The sequence below is a fragment of the Pristiophorus japonicus genome, chromosome 5, assembly GCF_044704955.1.
Source record: "Pristiophorus japonicus isolate sPriJap1 chromosome 5, sPriJap1.hap1, whole genome shotgun sequence".
Taxonomy (NCBI): domain Eukaryota; kingdom Metazoa; phylum Chordata; class Chondrichthyes; family Pristiophoridae; genus Pristiophorus; species Pristiophorus japonicus.
Genome location: NC_091981.1, coordinates 114214252 through 114237426, shown reverse-complemented (window position 1 = coordinate 114237426; position 23175 = coordinate 114214252). Strand labels below are relative to the sequence as shown.

The following is a 23175-nucleotide window of genomic DNA, read 5'->3' as shown; positions in this document are numbered from 1 at the left end:
TTTTAATTCAAACTCAGTCTCAAAAACCGTTGCCGGCACCACTCAGACCCCTCCCTTCCCGTTGGCTTTTCCCATGGCCGAAAATGCTGGTTTAATTTTAAATGAGACCCAATTTGGATCAGCCCTTGAATCTACCAGTTCCACTGCAGCGATCGCTCCCACAGGCAGGTTGATGATATGCAATTTCAACCCCAAAATATCTTGATATAATTTGGAAAACATATGACTGCTGTTTCAGAAGCTAAAATAAGAATTTGGGTTAGGACACTGTATTTACATAACTTGCATACCAGATTTCAAGGAAAACTAAATTTACATGGTATGGCAATGTGTTTTAACAGATTGTATAGGTAGTATATTTACAAACATCCAAAGTCACAGGTCAAGAAAAAATAGCTCTAGGTCACAAAGATAACCATGCACCCAATACAAAGTTGATTATCCCTCACCAAAAATACTTAGACAATTGCAGGAATAACTTCTTTTTTTTTTTAAAAAAAGAAGTTGGGTGTGCTTGTGGTATATTTTAAATAAAAATGAACCAGTGAACTTTGGTCAACAATAGCAGCGTCAGTTGCAAAGGAAGTGACTAATCCTGAAAAGAATAGCTCTGTGGTATACTAATCCTAAACGGACTGAAAATTGTGAAAACAAAAAAGGGACATGAAGACAAAGAAAGGGAACTGCGACCTTCCTGTCCAATGTACTGTCAAGGTGCTTTAATTCAGGTTGATGGAGGGGTGGGGGGGGGGGGGGGGGGGGGGGGTCCGAGTTCTTGTTTTCTACATTTACATTGCTGAAACTAGCAGAATTGCAAACCCATGAAAACAGAAGTGCCAAATATGCCCTATGAAGGAATATTTTTACAGAACTATGATGAATATCTTACAGCATTCAAAAAGATCATGCATGTGTGCCAAATTCCCAGGGAGCTCAGGACTCTTTCGTCCTGCACCAGTCCACCCTCCCTCAGCTCTTTGCATCTCCAAGCAGATTAACGGCTGGCTGCTTGGAGACAACGGCTTTCCACTGAAGACCGGCTGATGACATCCTTAATGAGGCCAATGAGCTCAATAATGAAAGCCACGTATCCACTAGATGTGTCGTACAGCAAGCAATCGGCATGAATAAGCTGCGCTTCAGATGCCTTGGCAGATCTGGAGGAGCATTTCAGAACGCACCAACCAGTTCTCCAGAATTATCGCCGTATGCTACGCGCTGCACAACACAGCACAGCAGCAAGGATTGGAGCTGCAGGAGGAGCAAGGTGCAGAGCCTCTTTGGAGGAGGAGGAGGAGGAGGAGGAACAAGTGGAACACTAGAAGGAGGAGGAACCAGAGGTTGAGATGGTACCAGCAGCAGCGACATTGCTGTCCTCAGAAATGGTCAGATTTACTTAAGATGCACCAGTGCACCCATCTAGCTCCCAAATGCTGTACCAACTCCCCCTCCCCCACCACCACCACAAAGCAATTGTAAAATGACCAAACCATTCCTCTCATCCAAACACCCATTGCCCGAGATTAAGTAATGTCTCACCATTCACTCCAAGTGACAAAGCCATTTCCCAGATAGCGGGTAAAAATGGACAAAATGGCAAAGTAGTGCAAAGAACTAAATTTGTGCACGTCATAAATAGAACTGAAACTTAACACTATAATTTTGGCAAACACCCATGCGCATACCCTTGTGCATCTAGGATTGTGTCTTTTTTCTTTTCCAAGTGCTTCTACGAGGTGCAGTCCCTGTGCCTTCAGCAGAAGTAGAGCCAGGCTGCTCACCTCCCTGCTGTGACTACTTCGACACTTTTCGTAGTCATCCTCTGGGTTTTAGGGCCAAAGTCTGCTCCTCCTGCAACTGTCCAGGGACAGATTCGGCCATTGGGACCTGAAGCAACATGTAGGGCTCTGGCTGAGGGGGAGGCAATGGGGAAGAAGTGGGAACGCTTTGAGCAGAGCCCCTACTTCCATGTCCCCTCTCATAATCATCATCCCTCATGGACTACCCGCACTTCCCTGCTAGCAAGGAGCTGGATAGCGCCTTGCTGCGTATCAGCGGGGCAATGAACGCCCAAGTCTATGTTGGGATCCCTCCTAGAGATATGAGGTCAGTGAATATCTGCAATCTGTTGTTCACAGAAAGCATTTTCTCGTTCGATTGGCGTATTAGCTGCTCCATGCAGGCGACCATCCTTTGTTGGAGATGGACTGCTCCCTTCTGTGTACAATCCCGCACATTGCAGCTGGAAAAGCTGCCAGAGCCTCACGCATTTGTTGTTGCTCCTCCAAGAGCTCCCACGGCCACCAGCTCTGTCACTCTACTTAAAGCAAGAGCCTCCTCCTCTGCAGGCATCAAGTTAGCCTACATCGGAAGGCCATCTCTTTCTCTCCTGTTCTGCGCTCTCTTCTCCTGCAAGGAGGGAAAGAAGAGAAATTTGAGTGAGAGTGATGGAGAGTGCAAGGAATGGATGGGCTACCTCGGTAGAGGGTGACTATGAGGGAGTGGCGTGACTTTGCAGAATGATGATCTTCTGTGGCATTACTTTGCAGGATTGCATTAGAATGAGGGCAAGGGTCAGTGGTAGGTAGTCAGATGGGGATGTCAGTAGGCAGTGAGGGATGGGTGCATCTGCAAGGTAGGTTGGTGTGAGGAGTGAGGTGCAGGAGTAGGCTTGGGAAGGCAAAGTGATGGGGTTGGGATGACACGCACATCAGGATGTAGTTGAATGTGGAAATGCACTCAGCTTTCCTGATCTCATTAGATCATTAAATCTCTTCAGGCATTGAATCCAGGAGGGACTGACAACACCCCTACTGCTCATTTCTTGGGCGATCTCCAGCCATGCTCTCTTGGTTTCTTTGGCTGCTCTTTTCCTGCCGCTGCCAGGGAACAAGACCTGCGTGCTCGGACTTCTGGACCAGGACATCCAGGGAGACATCGGAGAACCTGGACGCAGCCTTCTGTCGCTGTGACACTACATTTGCTTGCACCCACACAAATCTCTGATAACTCTGCAATCATCTTTACTAACTTGATCAAGTTTTTTGATGAGGTAACAGAGAGGGTTGATGAGGACAATGTGCTTGACGTGGTGTATATGGATTTCCAAAAGGCGTTTGATAAAGTGCCACATAAACTTGGCTTGCCAGCAAAGTTGAAGCCCATGGAATAAAAGGGACAGTGGCAACATGGACACGAAATTGGCTAAGTGACAGGAAACAGAGTAGTGGTGAACGGTTGTTTTTCGGACTGGAAGGAGGTATACAGTGGTGTTCCCAGGGGTCGGTACTTGGACTACTGCTTTTCTGGATATATATTAACGACCTGGACTTGGGAGTACAGGGTACAATTTCAAAATGTTCAAATGACAAAACTTGGAAGTTATAGGGCTAGACTTTCCACTATGATCGCTATCGCCCAAAAATGGGACAATATTTCCGGCCTTAGTGATTTATTATTTTTCAGGATCGCTGGAATATCGCCCATTTTTTTGACCACTAGTTTCGACTTTTTTTATTTTGGGCGATAGCCTTAGCGATGTGAAATGAGCCTTAGCGATGTATTTAGTCGTGCAAGGCTGGCGTCCAAAGCAACGGCCGTTCTGCGCATGCGCTTTTTTAAAAAAGCGAACAACTTTTCCCGCGATTTTGGAGGTCAAGGGTCATCTGTGCATGCTCAGAAGACAAAGGGAGGGAGAGAGAGAAGAGCTTTTGAGATTGTGTAGGAGTGAAGGAGTGCTAAAAGATAAAAGATTGTTGTGAAGGCGTGCTAAACCGAGTGATAAAGTTAAAAATTATGGAGATGTCTCACGAGGACTCGGGAGAGAGTCTGCAAGAGGTTGTAGGGAGAAGGAAGGCAAAGGCCTTCTCGGATGAGGCGAATGAGGTGTTAGTGAAGGAGGTTGAGACTCGGTGGAGCCAATTAACCCAAGGTGGACGTGGGAAACCTCCACCCCGGATGTATCAAAAAATAATGTGTCGTCTGTGTCCCACGATAGGCATTAAGTCCAACCAGTGCCGCAAGAGGTGGAACAGCCTGGTTGCTTCCGCAAGAGTAAGTATTAAATAGATGTTAAATTGTAATGATCCACTGAATATGTAAATCTGCCGGATTGTAATGAAGCTGGGTAATCTTGCGTAGCTTCCCTGCTAAGGTTTGGACTGGAGTCGGAACCTGCGCCCTTTAAGTCTAATTTGGGCACCGTCTCCTTTTTGGTTACATTGGTGGATGGGGCACGACTGAGCACTGAGGGGTCCGGCCACCTTTACCCAAACTGAGAGTCTCTCCGGCTGCTGTCACTCACACCGTGACCCAGCCTGGACTGGGGCAGAGCTGCCCTGGGACACTTTGGGACATTAGCTCCGGCCACAAGGAGGTCTCTGAACACAGCCCATAGACACTATGCCCCCTCCCATTACACTCTGTCATTGCTGAGCTCACCAGTGGTCACGATTCCCTGCCCTGGGGGACCTCCATCGAGTCAAATAAACCACTTACCACTCCTCAGGCACTGAATGCAACGGCCCGTTGATGGGACCCTTCCTGGAGATTGTATGCGAGATGTTTGGTGTTAAGCATTAGTTCCTAAACACGATCTTATTAAATATTTTCTCTGATCGTAGATGTTATAACCATGCATCCATTGTGAATACAAACTGTATTAGCATATAACGTTTGAATCTGCTGTCTTTCCTTAATAGTACCTAGTCAAGTAGCTTATGCCATGCTCTTGTCACGTTTGCAGAAGACATCTAAGAATCGGGCAGAGCAGAGGCGCGCCGGAGGAGGCCCTGCTGAAATACAGCCGCTGCCCGATTTAGAGGAACGTGCGGCAGCACTAGTGGACAGCCACAGTCGTTCTGCCACCTGTGGTGGTGCAGATTCCGTTGTTGCGCCACGTGAGTAATGTGTAAAGCAGTGGTAATTTAAAGTAATTTAACAGCATTTCATTATAATATATGAATGATGTCATGTTATGCATGCAGCTTCTGTACTCCCAGGTTAACAACATAACAAGAAGTAGGAGCAGGAGTAGGCCATTTGGCCCCTCGAGCCTGCTCCATTTAATATCATGGCTGATCTGATCATGGACTTGGCTCCACTTCCCTGCCCGCTCCCCATAACCCTTTATTCCCTTATCGCTTAAAAATTTGTCCATCTCCGCCTTAAATATATCCAGTGACCTAGCCTCCACAGCTCTCTGGGACAGAGAATTCCATAGATTTACAACCATAAGATTTAATCATACGCAACGTCTCTTGTTCACATTTATTGCAGTGGTGTTGCTCCTTGTACATATGCCAGCGCAGCGCAAGTACTCTCATGTCTACCCTTCTCTTCTAATAACCTCAATTATGTTTTACAGCTACCGAGACTCCCGAGGCGCAAAGGGAGGCCCCTGCACGAGTGCCTATGCCGCTGCAGGTGGTTACCACCATGGGTCCAGAGGAGGAGACTACTGAGGAGCTGGAAGACGACCACTTGTCATTTATGGTACCTGAGGCCACGTCTTCATCAACAGATGAAGTAGCGGGGCCAAATGGCTTGCAGCAGACGACTCCAAGACATACAATGCCCACGCCGACCCCACGGAGGTTGAGTCGGCGAGGTAGGCATGTGCTGCGATGGGTAGATCCTAACGAAGACATGGTAGCACCGTTCAGGGCGAGTGTCGGCATAGGTAGAGAGCTCCTCCAGGCGATTGGTGGGTTGACTGGAAACATTGCCACAATGTCCGCACGAATAATGCAGGGCATGGATCGTATAGTTGTGGCAATGGGGCAAACGACCGAAGTTGTCCATACATTGTGCCTTGCGATAGTGTCAGAAGACGGCACTGCACCCAAAGGTGCCGTCCCACCAAGCACCAGGACAGATGCGAGTCAGGAACATCTTCTCCTCCAGCCACTGAGGAGGTTCTGTCGACGTCACGTCACCCCACCCTCCACCCCACAGCAGCAGGCCTTGGGGTCCCTGCTGCAAGACATCCTGGTCCCATTACTCGGGAATTTAAACGGGAGCTTACTACAAGGGGGTGGGGTGTCAAGGTACAGGAGGGAAGTGTGGCCGCAGTTGGGGCGGTGGGGGGGAAGGATGCTGGGTGCTGCATATAGTTCTTGTTAAAAATAAATATTTGTTAAATGTTCACTGTTAGGAAAGGGCGTTATGTTATTGTTGTGTTAAAAATATTGTTAAATGTTCAGGGTTGGGGGCAGGGTATTATATAGGTGTGTTGTAAAAAAAATTCCAATTTGACTTTAATTATTAAACATTTTTATTTAACTTTACAATTGTCCTGAAGTGTCTTCTAATAATGGTAAAACATGAATACAAAGATTGGAAACAATGACCATGGCCAGGAAAGGATGAAACGTAACGCTACTGTAACTGTCACTAATGTAAGTTCACGCAAAAGCGTTCATTTAGGAGCTGCTAACGCAAACGTTTTGCAGCTGCGTAACTACCATGGGGCTTTTCAAGTCTTGCGGGCCGGGGGGGGGGGGGGGGGGGGGGCGTCGCCATGCTGATTATCGTCCCCGAGGTCGCCGTCATCCTCCTCCTCGTCCTGCTCTTCCGCCTCCCCTCCCCCGAGGTGGACCGGCAGTCCCATCTGGCAATTGCTGTCCTCTCCTCATAGCTAGGTTATGCAACATGCAGCACACCACAATGAACTCAGCGACCTGCTCAGGGTGGTATTGTAGGTTGCTTCCTGAGTGGTCCAGGCATATGAAGCGCTGCTCTAGCATTCCAATTGTCTTTTTACTGACATTGCGTGTAGCTATATGGCTTTCATTGCAGCGCTTCTTGGCTTCCATCTGGGGATTACGCAGGGGGGTTGGGGGAAGTCACGAGCCAGCTAGCAAGGCCATATCCTTTATCCCCCAGCATCCAACCGTGACCTTGTGGCTGACTGTTAAACAGGTCACAGACAGTGCTCTCACACAAGATGTGCGAATCATGGATGCTGCCTGGAAAATTTGCAATTACTGCCATGATTATTTGCTTGTGGTCGACAACGAGCTGCACATTCGGGGAGTGGAATCCCTTTCAGTTCCGAAACAACTTCATCCTCAGAGCTTTCAGTATCTTCAAAAGGATGCACCATTCGGTAATTCTCATAAGAAATAGAAACTTTGCTGTCGCCATTCAATTTATTTTCTTCCCTGCAAAGTTGTGCGTCATATTCTCGGTCAAATTGGGCACGTGATTTATTCTGATTTAATTTAATGCATCCTGTAAAGGTGATCGCAGTGCGATGTGCATACAGTTGATTGCTCCCTGGAGAAGTTTGCTATTTGCGAGAAACCCAAAGCCCTCTCAGTCTGTGCCTCCCTGGTCATAGGGAAGCTTATGAAGTCCATCCTGCATGCGTAAAGGAGCTTCAGTCACCTATCGAATGCAGCAATGTGTGGCATGCTGAGGCCTGAAAGGAGCCCGATGCGTAGAAAGAAAGTGTCGCAGTAACCTTAACCTAAACGGTCAGTGGGGTCCTGATGGTGCTGGTAGGCTGCAGATCTCCCTTAATTAGCTGGCATATCTCACTGATGACCTCCTTTCGGAAGCGCAGCCTCCAAAGGCACATGTAATCGGACAAGTTCAGGTACGATCACTTATCCCTGTAAATGCATTGGATGTAACGTCGCCTCCGCAGCAGCAGTCTGCCATCTTTCATTGGGCACATAATGTTCTTTAATATATCTTCTCCCATCTCAATTCTGCAGCATGTGATTAGTGGCCAATACTGGTTCAGAAATTACAGGCCCCATCACTATAAATCGCTATAAATGCCCTTAATTTGTCCTCAACAGATACAAATGTGATTAAATGATTGGCAAGTTAAAAAGGCCCTTAAAATCACAAATTGATTCTCCTCACAAACACTTGAAGCAGCCTGTCAGTACAGATCCTCCGAGTTTCAAAATGGCGTCCGTACTGCCAAGTAGTGGCGACTTAAGGTCTGGCTGGTGAGTGCAGCTTTTTTTCAGCGACTTTTTCGGCCAGCGATCATTTCAGCGAAGTGTGGGCAAAATGCTGAAAGTTGCGGTCGGCCATAATCTGGGCGATAATCGGGCACAAGTTTCCACTTTCAGCACTATTAATGATTTTGACGAGGGGATTAAATGTAGTATCTCCAAATTTGCGGATGACACTAAGTTGGGTGGCAGTGTGAGCTGCGAGGAGGATGCTATGAGGCTGCAGAGTGACTTGGATAGGTTAGGTGAGTGGGCAAATGAATGGCAGATGAAGTATAATGTGGATAAATGTGAGGTTATCCACTTTGGTGGTAAAAACAGAGAGACAGACTATTATCTGAATGGTGACAGATTGGGAAAAGGGAAGGTGCAACGAGACCTGGGTGTCATGGTACATCAGTCATTGAAGGTTGGCATGCAGGTACAGCAGGTGGTTAAGAAAGCAAATGGCATGTTGGCCTTCATAGCGAGGGGATTTGAGTACAGGGGCAGGGAGGTGTTGCTACAGTTGTACAGGGCCTTGGCGAGGCCACACCTGGAGTATTGTGTACAGTTTTGGACTCCTAACTTGAGGAAGGACATTCTTGCTATTGAGGGAGTGCAGCGAAGATTCACCAGACTGATTCCCGGGATGGTGGGACTGACCTATCAAGAAAGACTGGATCAACTGGGCTTGTATTCACTGGAGTTCAGAAGAATGAGAGGGGACCTCATGGAAACGTTTAAAATTCTGACGGGTTTGGACAGGTTAGATGCAGGAAGAATGTTCCCAATGTTGGGGAAGTCCAGAACCAGGGGTCACAGTCGAAGGATAAGGGGTAAGCCATTTAGGACCGAGATGAGGAGAGACTTCTTCACCCAGAGAGTGGTGAACCTGTGGAATTCTCTACCACAGAAAGAAGTTGAGGCCAATTCACTAAATATATTCAAAAGGGAGTTAGATGAAGTCCTTACTACTCGGGGATCAAGGAGTATGGCGAGAAAGCAGGAAGGGGGTACTGAAGTTTCATGTTCAGCCATGAACTCATTGAATGGCGGTGCAGCACATTCATGTGCCGAAAATTGGGCCGGCGATAAATGGGCGATAATTGGGCGCTAGTTTCCACTTTTTAGCAAATACAGGCAATCGCCTGCATCCCAGCGCTTAGATGGCCGCTAAATGGGCGATGATGTGCCGAAAGTCTAGCCCAGTGAACAGTAAGGAGGATAGTGATAGAATTCAAGAGGACATGGGCATAGGCTGGTGAAATGGGCGGACACGTGGCAGATGAAATTTAACGCAGAAGATACATTTTGATAGGAAGAACAAGGAGAGGCAATATAAACAAAAGGGTGCAATCCTAAAGTGGGTGCATAAACAGAGACCTGGGTTTTTTTTGCACAAAATCTTTGACGGTGGCAGGGTAGATTGAGAAAGCAGTTAAAAAAGCATATGGGATACTGGGCTTCATAAATAGAAAAAGTACAAAAGCAAGGAAGTTATGATGAATATTTTTAAAACATTGGTTCAGCCTCAACAGAAGTATTTCGTCCAATTCTGGGCACTGCAATTTAGGAAGGACCCTTAGAGAGGGTGCAGAAAAGAGTTACACGAATGATTCCAGGAATGGGAACTTCAGTTACGTGGATAGACTAGAGAAGCTGGGATTTGTTTTCCTCAAGAGCAGAGAAGGTTTGGGAGGTATTCAAAATCATGAGGGGTCCAGACAGAGTAGAGACAGAAAATCTGTTCCCATTGGTGGAAGGGTCAAGAGCCAGAGGACACAGATTTAAGGTGATTGGCAAAAGAAGCAAAGGCGACAAGGAAAAACTTTTTTACGCAGCGAGTGATTCGGATGTGGAATACACTGACAATGGGTGGTGGAGGTAGACTCAATCGTGGCTCTCAAAAGGGAATTGGATAAGTACCTGAAGGAAAACATTTGCAGGACAACGGGGAAAGGGAACTAGCTGAAGTGCTCTTGCAGAGAGCCGACACGGGCTCAATGGGCCGAATGGCCTCCTTCTGTGCTGTAACAATTCTATATAGACCAATAGCCGCCTCTGCCAACCACCTTTATGTCTCCTCCAACAACCTTCAACTAGGATGTGTGCAAGGCTCCTTTAAATATCTGAGCTGAAAATGAGTCATCGGTGACATCATCAGACCCGCTCCATTTAACTGGGCTGGGAAACCCGCATGACTGCTTCAATTGATACAATTTACACGATCAGTGCAGAACGCACTGTTTAAAAACTACCGCACACATCCACCCCAACTCAGATAAAGATTCCGGTCCCTATCTTACATAAATAATAAAACTAATTAGATTGTGCACCAACAATCTCCAGGCATGATGTGTTCTGGAATGTAACTCAATCCACAGCACACAAAACAGTACTACTTCCCATCATACGGAAAGGGACTCGCATATGGACAGGTTTTTCCAGTGTCATATTACATGGTTACATTAGGAGCATCAGTAATTTACAAAGTGCTACTCTAAATACTGCTCCATCTTTTGAACTGAACTGAACTGGTTTACATGGAGAGCATCAATTCCAGCATGATGATCTTGGGTTATTAGACTGAATGTGCCATGTTCCCCAGAGAGGGGAAAATTCAAAGCTTTGTTTTAAAAATAGCGAGACCAACGTTCCCGCAGCTCTCTGCCTGTCCCGCACAGCCCGGGATCGGCTTTCTCAATGTTAAGTTTCACACAAGTGATTGGGCCTGTGCACCTAAAAACAAATTAGGGGGAATATTGAGTGAGACCATCTCATCATCATAGGCAGTCCCTCAAACGAGGATGACTTGCTTCCACATGTGTTCACAGATGTTTCAATGAAGGACCCGATGTTCCAGTCATGAACTCCAATTGAGGGGGTGGAAGATGCCTGTGCGTGGATTTTTTTTTTTTATAAACGTGTGGTGACCGTTGCACATCAGCCACCATACGGGCTTGACAGAGCTCGGTCTTTATCCAGTGGCAAAGGTTAACCAGGACGACTGGAGACCTGCTCTGCTGCACGGACCTAGTGGGCACACATATCACAGTTGGACAGGCCCATGCTGTCCCTGGGCCCTCGGCTCTTCTGGGCCCCGTATCCTCATTCACCGCATCTCCACCACGATCTCTCGCCACTCCTCCGCCCACAAACATTCGCCACATCTCCGCCACGATCCCTCATCACTCGTCGAAAGTCCGCCACGACCTTCCCGCTCCTCTGCTATACTAGGGCCCCACCTATGCTCCTGCCCATGCTCCAAACGGCGATCTGGGTCCTGATGACATCACCCAGTCGCCCACCTCAAAGCCGTCGTACATTTGTGAGACCATCGGCACAGCTATCAGCATCTTATATTAATGATGCATTTATGCATATCAAGTAGCAAGCAGTTGCATTATAATGATAGGTTTTCTTTAAGAATTCATCCATATGAACTCCAAACAAGAACTTAGAATCATAGAATCCTACAGCACAGAAGGAGGCTATTCAGGTCATCATACCAGTGCTGACTCAGCTATCCAGTTAGTCCCACTCCCCTGTTCTATCTCAATAGCCTGGCAGAATTTTCCTTTTTAAGTCGAGATCTAATTCCCTTTTGAACATTACAGCTTCCACCACTATCAGGCAATGCAGTCCAATTCGCTGAGAAAAATTCTCATTTCACCCCTGCTTTTTTGTGTACATTTTAAATTTGTCCCCTCTGGCTACCGACCCTCCTGCCAATGGAAACACTATGTACTCAAAACCCTTCATAATTTTGAACACCTGTATTAAATCTCCCCTTAATCTTCTCTGCTCCAAGGAGAACAATTCCAGCTTCCATAGTTTCTTCATATGACTAAAACCCCTCAATCCCTGGTACCATTCTAGCAAATCTCCGCCAGGTGCGGCGATAACATTGACTCCTGCCATATTCGGCAGGGAATTTTGCAGTGGTGGTATGGCGTGATGCTCCGATCTCCTTCGCCCAGAGATTGTGACATCATCACCATGCGCATCGCCCCAGACCTGAACTTTTATTCTTCTCCCGGCAGCATTGCCGGGCAAAAACACCGGCAGCTGCAGGAGGCGTCCATCGGGAGGCCAGGCGCGTCGGGGGAGATACTTAAAGACGAGGTGGCTGAAGTAGGTAAAAACAAAATGTACCTTTCTTGCAAGTTTTTTAACGGGTTCCTGCCCAGGATCGATCAGCCCAGCACTCTGCTTGAGTGCTGGGCTGATCGGACAGGTCCGCTGCAGCTGTTGTGGAGAAGCTGTTTTTTTTTGCAGCGCCTACAGCGATGGCCCTTCCCTTTAAGGAAGGGAAGGAGCCCTTCAATGCGATAGTGCTGAACGGCCCACATTGTAGCACTGCTCCACTTACCGCTCCGCCTGTTGCCAATTGCGCTCCAGGAAGGAAGTGGAGTGCCTGATTTAGTGCTCCACTTCCTTCCTGGAGTGCGACCACCGAATTTTTCAAACTATTAAAAGTTAACGCCCCAGGCTTCCGAATTCCCTTCTCCCTCCACCCCCTTCACCCCCCCCACCCCCCCGCCTCCTCCACAACCTCCCTCCATGTGGTTGGACTTTCAGGTCTTCACGGCTCAGTTTTTCGCCCTGGAGCGATGAGGTATTTTGGCCAGGCAGTCAGCCTCCAGCACCCCAAAACGATCCTCAGGTTCGGTTTAGTAGCAGCGTGGAGCAGCACTGCCTGGAGGAGGTGCGCGCAGTGTGCAACACCCCTGGTGATACCAGCATGAGTTTTGATTCTTGCCCGACCCATATGCTGCAAAGCGCGCCTCATACTGACTGCCTGGGAAATCAGGCTGTCCAACAATCCCGACTGCGGAGGGCTAAATAACGGATTCCTAAGTGTGATTGTTTTTTCTTTTAATTTTTTTTGCAATTTGTATTGTGGTGGCATGGGAAATTGTGTTTTTTTTTGTTTTTTTATTTCCCCACCAGGCATCTCAGAGTGCTCCCAGCCCAGCTCTTTAACTCAGGAGTTTCCCATCCTAACGGCATGAGAGAAGTGTACAACACCTCCCTTAGCGCTGCGCCCCCTGACTCAGGGCCCAGCTGCCGAAACTTACCTACTGAGGCGCAAACTATTCCCGGGCACTAACTTTCCTGCCCCACTGCCATTATCGTCCCAAAAACATCAAAGCGGAAAATCCATCCCATTGAGTCCATATGCTTTTTTGACCGGCTTCTCAACTTGTCCTGCCACCTTCAAAGATTTGTGTCTGTGAAAGGGAGTGTTACTACACCCCTTTTAAAACCATCTTAGTTCATATTCCCTCTCGTCATTGTTTCTTTCAAAATGTATTACTTCACACTTCTCTGCATTAAATTTCATCTGCATTTGTCGTCCCACTTCACCAGTCTCTGACTGTCCCATATAAGAACATAAGAATTAGGAACAGGATTAGGCCATCTAGCCCCTCGAGCCTGCTCCGCCATTCAAAAGATCATGGCTGATTTGGCCGTGGACTCAGCTCCACTTACCCGCCCGCTCCCCATAACCCTTAATTCCCTTATTGGTTAAAAATCTATCGATCTGTGATTTGAATACATTCAATGAGCTAGCCTCGACTGCTTCCCTGGGCAGAGAATTCCACAGATTCCCACCCCCTGGGAGAAGAAATTCCTTCTCAACTCGGTTTTAAATTGGCTCCCCCGTATTTTGAGGCTGTGCCCCCTAGTTCTAGTCTCCCCGACCAGTGGAAACAACCTCTCTGCCTCTATCTTGTCTATCCCTTTATTTTAAATGTTTCTATAAGATCACCCCTCATCCTTCTGAACTCCAACGAGTAAAGACCCAGTCTACTCAATCTATCATAAGGTAACCCCCTCATCTCCAGAATCAGCCTAGTGAATCGTCTCTGTACCCCCTCCAAAGCTAGTATATCCTTCCTTAAGTAAGGTGACCAAAACTGCATGCAGTACTCCAGGTGCGGTCTCACCAATACCCTGTACAGTTGCAGCAGGACCTCCCTGCTTTTGTACTCCATCCCTCTCGCAATGAAGGCCAACATTCCATTCGCCTTCCTGATTACCTGCTGCACCTGCAATCTAACTTTTTGGGATTCAAAAGAGTTTCATGCATAAGGACCCCCAGGTCCCTCTGCACCGCAGCATGTTGTAATTTCTCCCCATTCAAATAATATTCCCTTTTACTGTTTCCCCCCCCCCCCCCCCCCCCAAGGTGGATGACCTCACATTTTCCGACATTGTATTCCATCTGCCAAACCTTAGCCCATTCGCTTAACCTATCTAAATCTCTTTGCAGCCTCTCTGTGTCCTCTACACAACCCGCTTTCCCACTAATCTTTGTGTCATCTGCAAATTTTGTTACACTACACTCTGTCCCCTCTTCCAGGTCATCTATGTATATTGTAAACAGTTGTGGTCCCAGCACTGATCCCTGTGGCACACCACTAACCACCGATTTCCAACCTGAAAAGGACCCATTTATCCAGACTCTCTGCTTTCTGTTAGCCAGCCAATTCTCAATCCATGCTAATACATTTCCTCTGACTCCGCGTACCTTTATCTTCTGCAGTAACCTTTTGTGTGGCATCTTATCGAATGCCTTTTGGAAATCTAAATACACCACATCCATCGGTACACCTCTATCCACCATGCTCGTTATATCCTCAAAGAATTCCAGTAAATTAGTTAAACATGATTTCCCCTTCATGAATCCATGTTGCATCTGCTTGATTGCACTATTCCTATCTAGATGTCCTGCTATTTCTTCCTTAATGATAGCTTCAAGCATTTTCCCCACTACAGATGTTAAACTAACCGGCCTATAGTTACCTGCCTTTTGTCTGCCCCCTTTTTTAAACAGAGGCGTTACATTAGCTGCTTTCCAATCCGCTGGTACCTCCCCAGAGTCCAGAGAATTTTGGTAGATTATAACGAATGCATCTGCTAAAACTTCCGCCATCTCTTTTAATACCCTGGGATGCATTTCATCAGGACCAGGGGGCTTGTCTACCTTGAGTCCCATTAGCCTGTCCAGCACTACCTCCCTAGTGATAGTGATTGTCTCAAGGTCCTCCCTTCCCACATTCCCGTGACCAGCAATTTTTGGCATGGTTTTTGTGTCTTTCACTGTGAAGACCGAAGCGAAATATTGTTCAAAGTCTCAGCCATTTCCACATTTCCCATTATTAAATCCCCCTTCTCATCTTCTAAGGGACCAACATTTACTTTAGTCACTCTCTTCAGTTTTATATATTGGTAAAAGCTTTTACTATCTGTTTTTATGTTTTGCGCAAGTTTACTTTCGTAATCTATCTTTCCTTTCTTTATTGCTTTCTTAGTCATTCTTTGCTGTCATTTAAAATTTTTCCAATCTTCTAATTTCCCACTAACCTTGGCCACCTTATACGCATTGGTCCCCTTGAAGTCTGCTACTATCCTCCTCACTGTTTACTACATTTCCAAGTTTTGGCATCTGCAAACTTTGAAATTATACCCCCCTGTACCGAAGTGCAGGTACCATAAATAGAACAAGCCGACCAACTCTCATTCAGCATGAATCTTATACTTAATGGGCTCGAAAATCTTGGCTTTGCAGGTTTTCTTACATTCCCTCAATGAACAGAAAGAAAATGCTAAGAAGTCAGGGAAAACCTAGCATTAATAGCAATAGTGGAAGCCCTCTCAAAACAATAGGCCTATGCTTCGTGATTACAGGTGCAGTGACGAGAATCCGGAACCATCGGGACCGAAGTTATTCCGGCTTTTCGGTCGTCTTTCTGACATCACGAATCCGGAAATACCCGAGCCCAGATTCACTAAGTTGGGATATACAGAGTAAGACTAGAGATAAAACGATTTAAATTCATACAAGAAATACTATTGGCAGGAGGTTTGGGTTAATTTTAAAAACAGACAAATGTAGGCAAAAAAATTAAAGGCAACAGATACACTGAATGCAAGATTGCAGAGATCATTTGAAATGATCTCGGGCAGGGAAGTGGAGCTGAGTCCATGATCTTATTAAATGGCGGAGCAGGCTCGAGGGGCCAAATGGCCAACTCCTGCTCCCATTTCTTATGTTCTTATGAAATCACAAAAGCATAGCGGTAAACTGGAATTAGTTGTCAAAAACAGCACAATTATTAAATAGTTCCTTCACTTGTGTCTCTACTCCTGAAAGGGGGGGGGGGGGGGGGGGGAAGAGGGGGGGAGAAGGGGGAGAGAAATTGTCCAAATTAGATTTTTAAGAAAGGCAGAGGGAGAACTAGACAATCGGCAATTAATGATGGCTGTGATTATAAAATACTTTAACAACCTATTAACCAAAGTGTCTGTCCCAGAGAACAAAGCAATGAGTCTTAAGAATCAGGACTAAAATGAGTTCATTTACTGACTTTTTTGTATGTTTTCTAATCCAGGAGAAACTCCCAAGGATTGAAAATTGGCCAATAGAATTCCATTACAGGTTGAACATCTCTTATCCGGCACCCTCGGGACCTGGTTTGTGCCGGATATGGGATTTTGCCGGACAAGGGGAGGTCACAGTAAATTGGATGGTACAGGTACTGAGCAAGGGGATATTGGGGCTGGCTGGCTTTTGGGCTGAGGGCGCGGCAGAGAGATTGTTTGGGGGGGGGGGGGTGGGATCGTGGGGTCAGGCCAGCGATTGCGGGAGTCGGCAGCAAGGAAGGACTTCAATTTGTTCATGGCGGAGTTCTGTGCATGTGCCACCCGGAGGCCGGGAATGGTGCCGGACAAGGAGTGGTGCCGGATAAGGTAGGTTCAGCCTGTACTTAAAAAAGGGGTCAAGCAGCATACTTGGAAACTACAGACCAGTATGTTTAACATTTATTGCAGCAAAGTATTTAAAATGGTTAGAGAACTGCATTGAACGAATAATTGGAAAAACTAGTTCATGGGAGGCAACTTGGATTCAGAACACTCAGAGTCAGAGATTTTATAAGAACAGGGAGTTACGCCAAATGGTATTGGGCACTGATTTATCATCAATGGAGTCAGCTCCAAAATCACGCCAAGCAATTTTGTACTGTTATACCTGCACAGATTTTCATGCATTATAAGAACAAATTGTAATCTTGAAATTGCTACTATATATGTAAACTTCAAAACCTCAAGAGAATGAGTTTTGAAAGATAAAATTTTATGCAAACTTACTCTCTAGTTCTTCTTTCTCGAAGTTTGTATTGACAATTGTACTCGTTTTACCCAAATCTACGATAGCTTCTTCATCGTGTCGCTAAAAATAAATTGCAACACTGTTAGAGGTCAGTACTTACTACAAATCAGTAATAATTTCAAAGAGTAGATTGTTTGATGACTGGAGACATATACAACAATATTATATTACCAAGTACAAGACCGCTACTGTAATAGTGTGTCCAAACTGCAGTTCACAAGCCATGGACAACCAACCTTTGAAGTCCAGGAAACTGTCCTACTTGCACTCCTACTACTTCTTCAGGGTTTATTTTGTTTCAATTTGGTGGGTCTGGACATTTGAAACGGGTTGTTCTTTGCACTAGTGGATAAATCCAAAATCAGGACACTGCTCTGAGGAACTTCTACAGCAATGTCCTGGGGCTAAGATGATTGGCCTCCATAAGGACATAAGAATTAGGAGCAGGAGTGGCCACACATCCCCTCAAGCCTGCTCCGCCATTCAGTAAGATCATGGCTGATCTTCGACCTCAACTCCACTTTCCTGCTCTATCCCCATATCCCTTAATTCCTCTGGAATCCAAAAATCTATCTATCACAGCCTTGAATATAATCATCCACTGAGCATCCACAGCACTTTGGGACAGATAATTCCAAAAATTCACAACCCTCTGAGTGAAGAAATTCCTCCTCATCTCAGTCTTGAAAGGCCAGCCTCTTATTCTGAGACGATACCCCATGGTTCTAGACTCTCCAGCCAGGGGAGAGTCAACCACAACCGTCTTCCTTTTTGCTAGGTACGACCCCAACCAGTGGAGAGTTTACTCGATTCCTATTGACTTCAATTTAACTGGAGCTCCTTGGTACCACACTCTGTCATATCGTGCATTGATGTCAAGAGCAGTCACTTTGACCTCACTCTGGAATTCAGCTCTTTTGTCCATGTTTGGACCAAGGCTGTAATGAAGTCTGGAGTCCAGTGGTCCTGGTGGAACCCAAATTGAGTATCGATGAGTAAGTGCAGCTTGATAGCACTGTCGACGACAGCTTCCATCATTTTGCTGACGATTGTGAGTAGACTGATGGGTCAGTAATTAGCCGGATTGGATGTGCCCAGATTTAAAAACTATGGCCAAAGCTTCAAGGCAGAGCCAACAAATCCAAAAAAACTTGGATACCTGCTTTATTTAGTGCGAATTCAAGGGTAGTCAACATTAAAAATTGTTTTGTTTTGCAGCTATATTCCTTCAAACAAGCTAGAAATATAATCTACACACTTATTCCAAAATCAAAAAGAAAAATTGGCAAGCTCATGGACAGAGTACTCAATAATAAAAAATTCACGTTTAGCACATCAATCCACAGTCTACAAAAATATCAGGACGGATATGAACTTGAAATCAAAACATTCCAATGTAAGATTTTTTTCCCCTAAAAAGAGGGCGGCATCATAGAATTCAGCTGCCTCTGGAGATAATAAACTGCTCTATACTACTGATAAACTGGATTCAAGAATGAGCTTTACTGCCGTAACAAAAGTTGCATATTAATCTGAATGAGAAACATGATTTCTGTGGGACAAAGCAGTTATTAGCTACATTTTTTTACAAATCAAGATATAGGCACATCCCAAATTACTAAAATTTACTCCCTTCAAAATTTAATTTTTAAAAAGCCCTTTTTCTATTGCATGTTTACATCAACAGTTTATATTAATTGGGCAACATTGTAAAGTAATATGCTCTCATCATAGAATGAACCATGAATTGTGTAGATTGAATTACTCATTTACACATGACAATTAACATGAATTTACAGCAGCTAAATAGCAAATCTATCCAATCAACTTCTAAACATTAAAAGTATGAAATGATTACAGTCCTATCACTCCTTTGATGCCCTCAAATTCAATCCTACTCTGCTGATTTATCTGATTTGAATCAGAACAGTTGGGGCAATTCTATCATCCCACCCCGCTGCTCTGGGCAAACATATATCTAAAAAAAAAATCAGCCAAGGTTCCCATTCCTGATTGCTGGAAAGACTGTGCAGACATCAGGTGAAAACAGGATTGGGCTCAGCTGTGAGGTTTTCAAAGATTAAGTCGTTTGCCAACAAACTGTCCAGACTCTCAAATAAATGTAACAGACAGCTGTTAATTCCTTCGGGATACAAGGGGGAAAAAAACCATGCGGGGGGGGGGGGGGGGCGGGGGGCGGGGAGGTTTATCTCTAAATGAAAACTTTATAGTTGTATACACAGCTTGGTGAGAATATTATACATAACATAATTCAAGACATTGAAAATATCTGTAGCGACCAAACATTGAAAAAATAATGTCCTAAAATATTGACACATAATGTAGATATGGATTGACATTACTGATGAAAGTAATCTCTTTCCCATTAGTCAAGAGAGAGAACTCATTGGATAATAAACATTCTCACTCTAAAGAAATTCCAACATTCAAAATCATTAACTACAAAGCATTCAGAGTACAATTTTAGCATTCCGTAGTGATCTTTGATAAGATGTCCCAAAATGCTTCAGAGGCAAAATAATCTAATTTCAAACTGAAATATATTGCTCTCTATGATTTACTGCAGTGTTCGCCCCAAAAAATATATATCTCCATTTGTTTACATTATTGGCAACCTAGAATCAAGAGCCAACATTTAGGCCAGACTACATAGTGATAGAAGGTCCCTTGTCTAGTGGACATTAGCGAGCCAGTTGGGATTTTCCCTTACGAAACATCAATCTTTCATGGTGCCAGCCCAAAAATTATCAGATTTGTTTAATTTAATTTCAAAACTTGCCATGGTAAGAATTGAATTTAACCTATGGGTTGTTAGTTCAGTACCATTATTACTAAGCTAATCTACCCTCATCGGGGCTCAATTCTGCGCATGTTTTTTTTTGGAGCAGGCTGCTTTTTTTGGCCCAAGTTAAAAATCCACAGTTTCCCCAATCAATTTGCACCAGTGTAGCTCAGTTAGATACGATTTTTTTTTTTTAGGTATGTTTTTTTTCAGCCAAAGGAGGCGGAACCAGCCACCTGCGCCAATTCTGGCTATTGAGGGAAGTTTGGCCAGCTGAGAGTTACTCCAGTTCTGTTTAGGCCTGCGTATGTGGCCTCTCCAGAAAAACCTTGGAGAGTTAAAGAAATCGGCACAGGTAAGGAAATCTGAGGAGGCCATTCAGCCTGGGCTAGGGGCGGGGAGCGGACCGGGAGGGCACTTGGGGCCAGGGTCGGCAGGGGAGCGGATCGGCAAGCCCTTCGGCCTGGGCTAGGGGTGGGGAGCGGATCGGGAGGGCACTTGGGGCCAGGGTTGGCGGGGGAGCAGATCGGCAAGCCCTTCGGCCTGGGCTAGGGGTGGGGAGAGGATCGGGAGGGCACTTGGGGCCAGGGTTGGCGGGGGAGCAGATCGGCAAGCCCTTCGGCCTGGGCTAGGGGTGGGGAGCGGACCGGGAGGGCAAGCAGTCTCCAGCTGATGGCTGTACCTCTGCCGGGCAAAGAGGCAGCCGCACGCCGTCAGCGGCATCCTGTTCCGCTCCCCAGGCCGGTGTAGACGCCGTTTACCGGGACCAGTTCCGACGCTGCCTCGCCAAGTTATACCCAAAATACTACACCAGATGCTGGCCTGACTGACTCCCTCCCTCCATCGCCACCACAAATCACGGCCCTTGCACTGAACCAGTTTCATGCCACCCCTCACCTCGGCCCAATATCAACCCACACCTTACCCTCCGCCCTGTCGACATAAGTTTAAAAACACCACCGGAAATACACCCTTCTTCCCGGCTACAGACACTGGTGCAATCCCTCACTCCCCACGACAAAATCACCACCCCCCCCCCCCCCCACCTCCCCTCCACCGAACGCCCTTGCAAGGCATTCATCTGGATGCCACCATAAAAAAAACTCTGATCTTCCCTTCCCCTCCCCACCTTCCCCCCCCCCCCCCCCCCCACACCACACCACTCAACAACCTCAACCCACACCTTACCCTCAGCCCTATTGACACAAGTTTAAAAACAGCACCGAAAACACACCCTCCTTCCCGGCCACGGATACTGATGCAACCCCATTGGCAGACTTAATATACCACCACAAATCACCCTTCCCAGGCGCCCTTGCACAGCACCATCTTCATACCTTCACAATAAAACCTCTGACTCCCGCACAACAAGCTCGGCTCACACCCTTACCTCAGCCCCACCGACATTGCCAAATCCGAGCTGTACTGAGCATGCGCGTCCATTCGAGCGACGTCAAAAACTAATGTTTTTTTCCCCGTGCATGCGCAGAAGGCCCGGCTTCGTTTTTCTGCCTCCCCGCCCCCCGCCCCCCCATCTCCCTCAAGGCGACTGGACATGCTGCGCGGCTCCGAATTCCATTTACAGATCGGGGAAAGTTTAGACAAATATTTATGACGCATTTCTGGCCCTAAAAACCCAGCATAACTCTGGCAATATGCCAGAAAACAGGCTTGGGCAAAATTGAGCCCCATATCCTATATCCACTTAAGGACAGATGCTTGATGGATTGCAAAACCTTGATTGAACATGCAATAAAGTACAGCCCAAAATAGAATTTTCCACATGAAATTTGTTTTGACTCATCATGCATTGGTCAATTCCCATTGCAATTATCTATATGCATTTTAATGTCAAAGATGCTCTCCATTTGGAATGGTAGTCTCTCATTACAGATTAAGTTATCGTGCCCTACCCATCACAATATCAAAACTTGCTTATAGCCCTGTCCTATTTATAACTTATATTTATATAGTGTCTTTAACGAAGTCAAACATCCCAAGCACTTAACAAGGGCATTATCAATAAATATTTTTGACAACCACAGAAGGTAAAATTCAGATGAGCAAAAGCTTGGTCAAAGAGGTAGATTGTAAGGAGCATTTTAAAAGGAGGAGAGAGAGAGAGAGAGATAGAAAGGCAGAGAGGTTTAGGGAGGAAGTTCCAGAGCTTAGGGCCTCGGCAGCTGAAGGCACGGCTGCCAAAAGTGGAGCGATTAAAATCGAGGATGCGCAAGATGGCAAAATTGGAGCAGCGTAGAGATCTCGAAGGAGATTGGAGGAGGTTACAAAGGTAGGGAGGGGCGAGGCCATGGAAGGATTTGAAAACAAAAAGGATTTTAAAATTGGGGAACTGTTGGACCAGGAGCCAGTGTAGCTCAGTAAGCACAGAGGTGATGAATGAACGAGAGTTGGTACTTGCTAATCTACAGGTAGCATAGTTTTGGATGAGTCCAAGTTTATATAGGGTGGAAGATGAGAGGCCAGCAGGATAGCATTGGAATAGTGCATGAAACACAAAATGTGAGTATGCGGGTACAGCAAGTAATCAGGAAGACAAATTGAATGTTGGCCTTTATTGCAAGGGGGATAGAGTATAAAAGTAGAGAAGTCCTGCTATAACTGTACAGGATATTGGTGAGGCCACACCTGGAGTACTGCGTACAGTTTTGGTCTCTGTATTTAAGGATATATTTGCATTGGAGGCAGTTCAGAGAAGGTTCACTAGGTTGATTCCGGAGATGGGGGGGTTGACTTATGAGGATAGGTTGAGTAGGTTGTGCCTATACTCATTGGCATTCAGAAGAATGAGAGATGATCTTATCGAAACATAAGATAATGAGGGGGCTAGACAAGGTGGATGCAGAGAGGATATTTCCACTCATAGGAGAAACTAAAACTAGGGGACATAGTCTCAGAATAAGGGGCTGCCCATCTAAAACTGAGATGAGGAGGAAGTTCTTCTCAGAGGGTTGTAAATCTGTGGAATTCTCTGCACCAGAGAGCTGTGGTGGCTGGGTTATTGAATATATTTAAAGCGGATTTTTGAGCGATAAAGGAGTAAAGAGTTTTGAGGAGCGAGCATGGAAGTGGTGCTGAGATGGCAGAGCAGGCTCGAGGGGCCAGATGGCCTACTCCTGCTTCTTATGTTCTTAAGTCTAGAGGTAACAAAGGCATAGATGAGGGTTTCAGCAGATGAGCTGAGGCAGGGGCAGTGTCAGGTGATGTTACAAATATCA

General features: G+C 46.0%; 1 protein-coding gene across 9 annotated transcripts in view; it reads right to left on the bottom strand.

Moving 5' to 3' along the window:
* The window catches only part of LOC139264424 (sodium bicarbonate cotransporter 3-like), a 250666-nt gene that overhangs the window by 165727 nt on the left and 61764 nt on the right, over window positions 1-23175 (bottom strand). For all 9 annotated transcript variants that reach the window (XM_070880868.1, XM_070880862.1, XM_070880871.1 and 6 more), the window contains exon 2: window positions 17115-17196. In XM_070880868.1, coding sequence (XP_070736969.1) covers window positions 17115-17196 — 82 coding nt within the window. The remainder of the gene's footprint in view (window positions 1-17114; window positions 17197-23175) is intronic.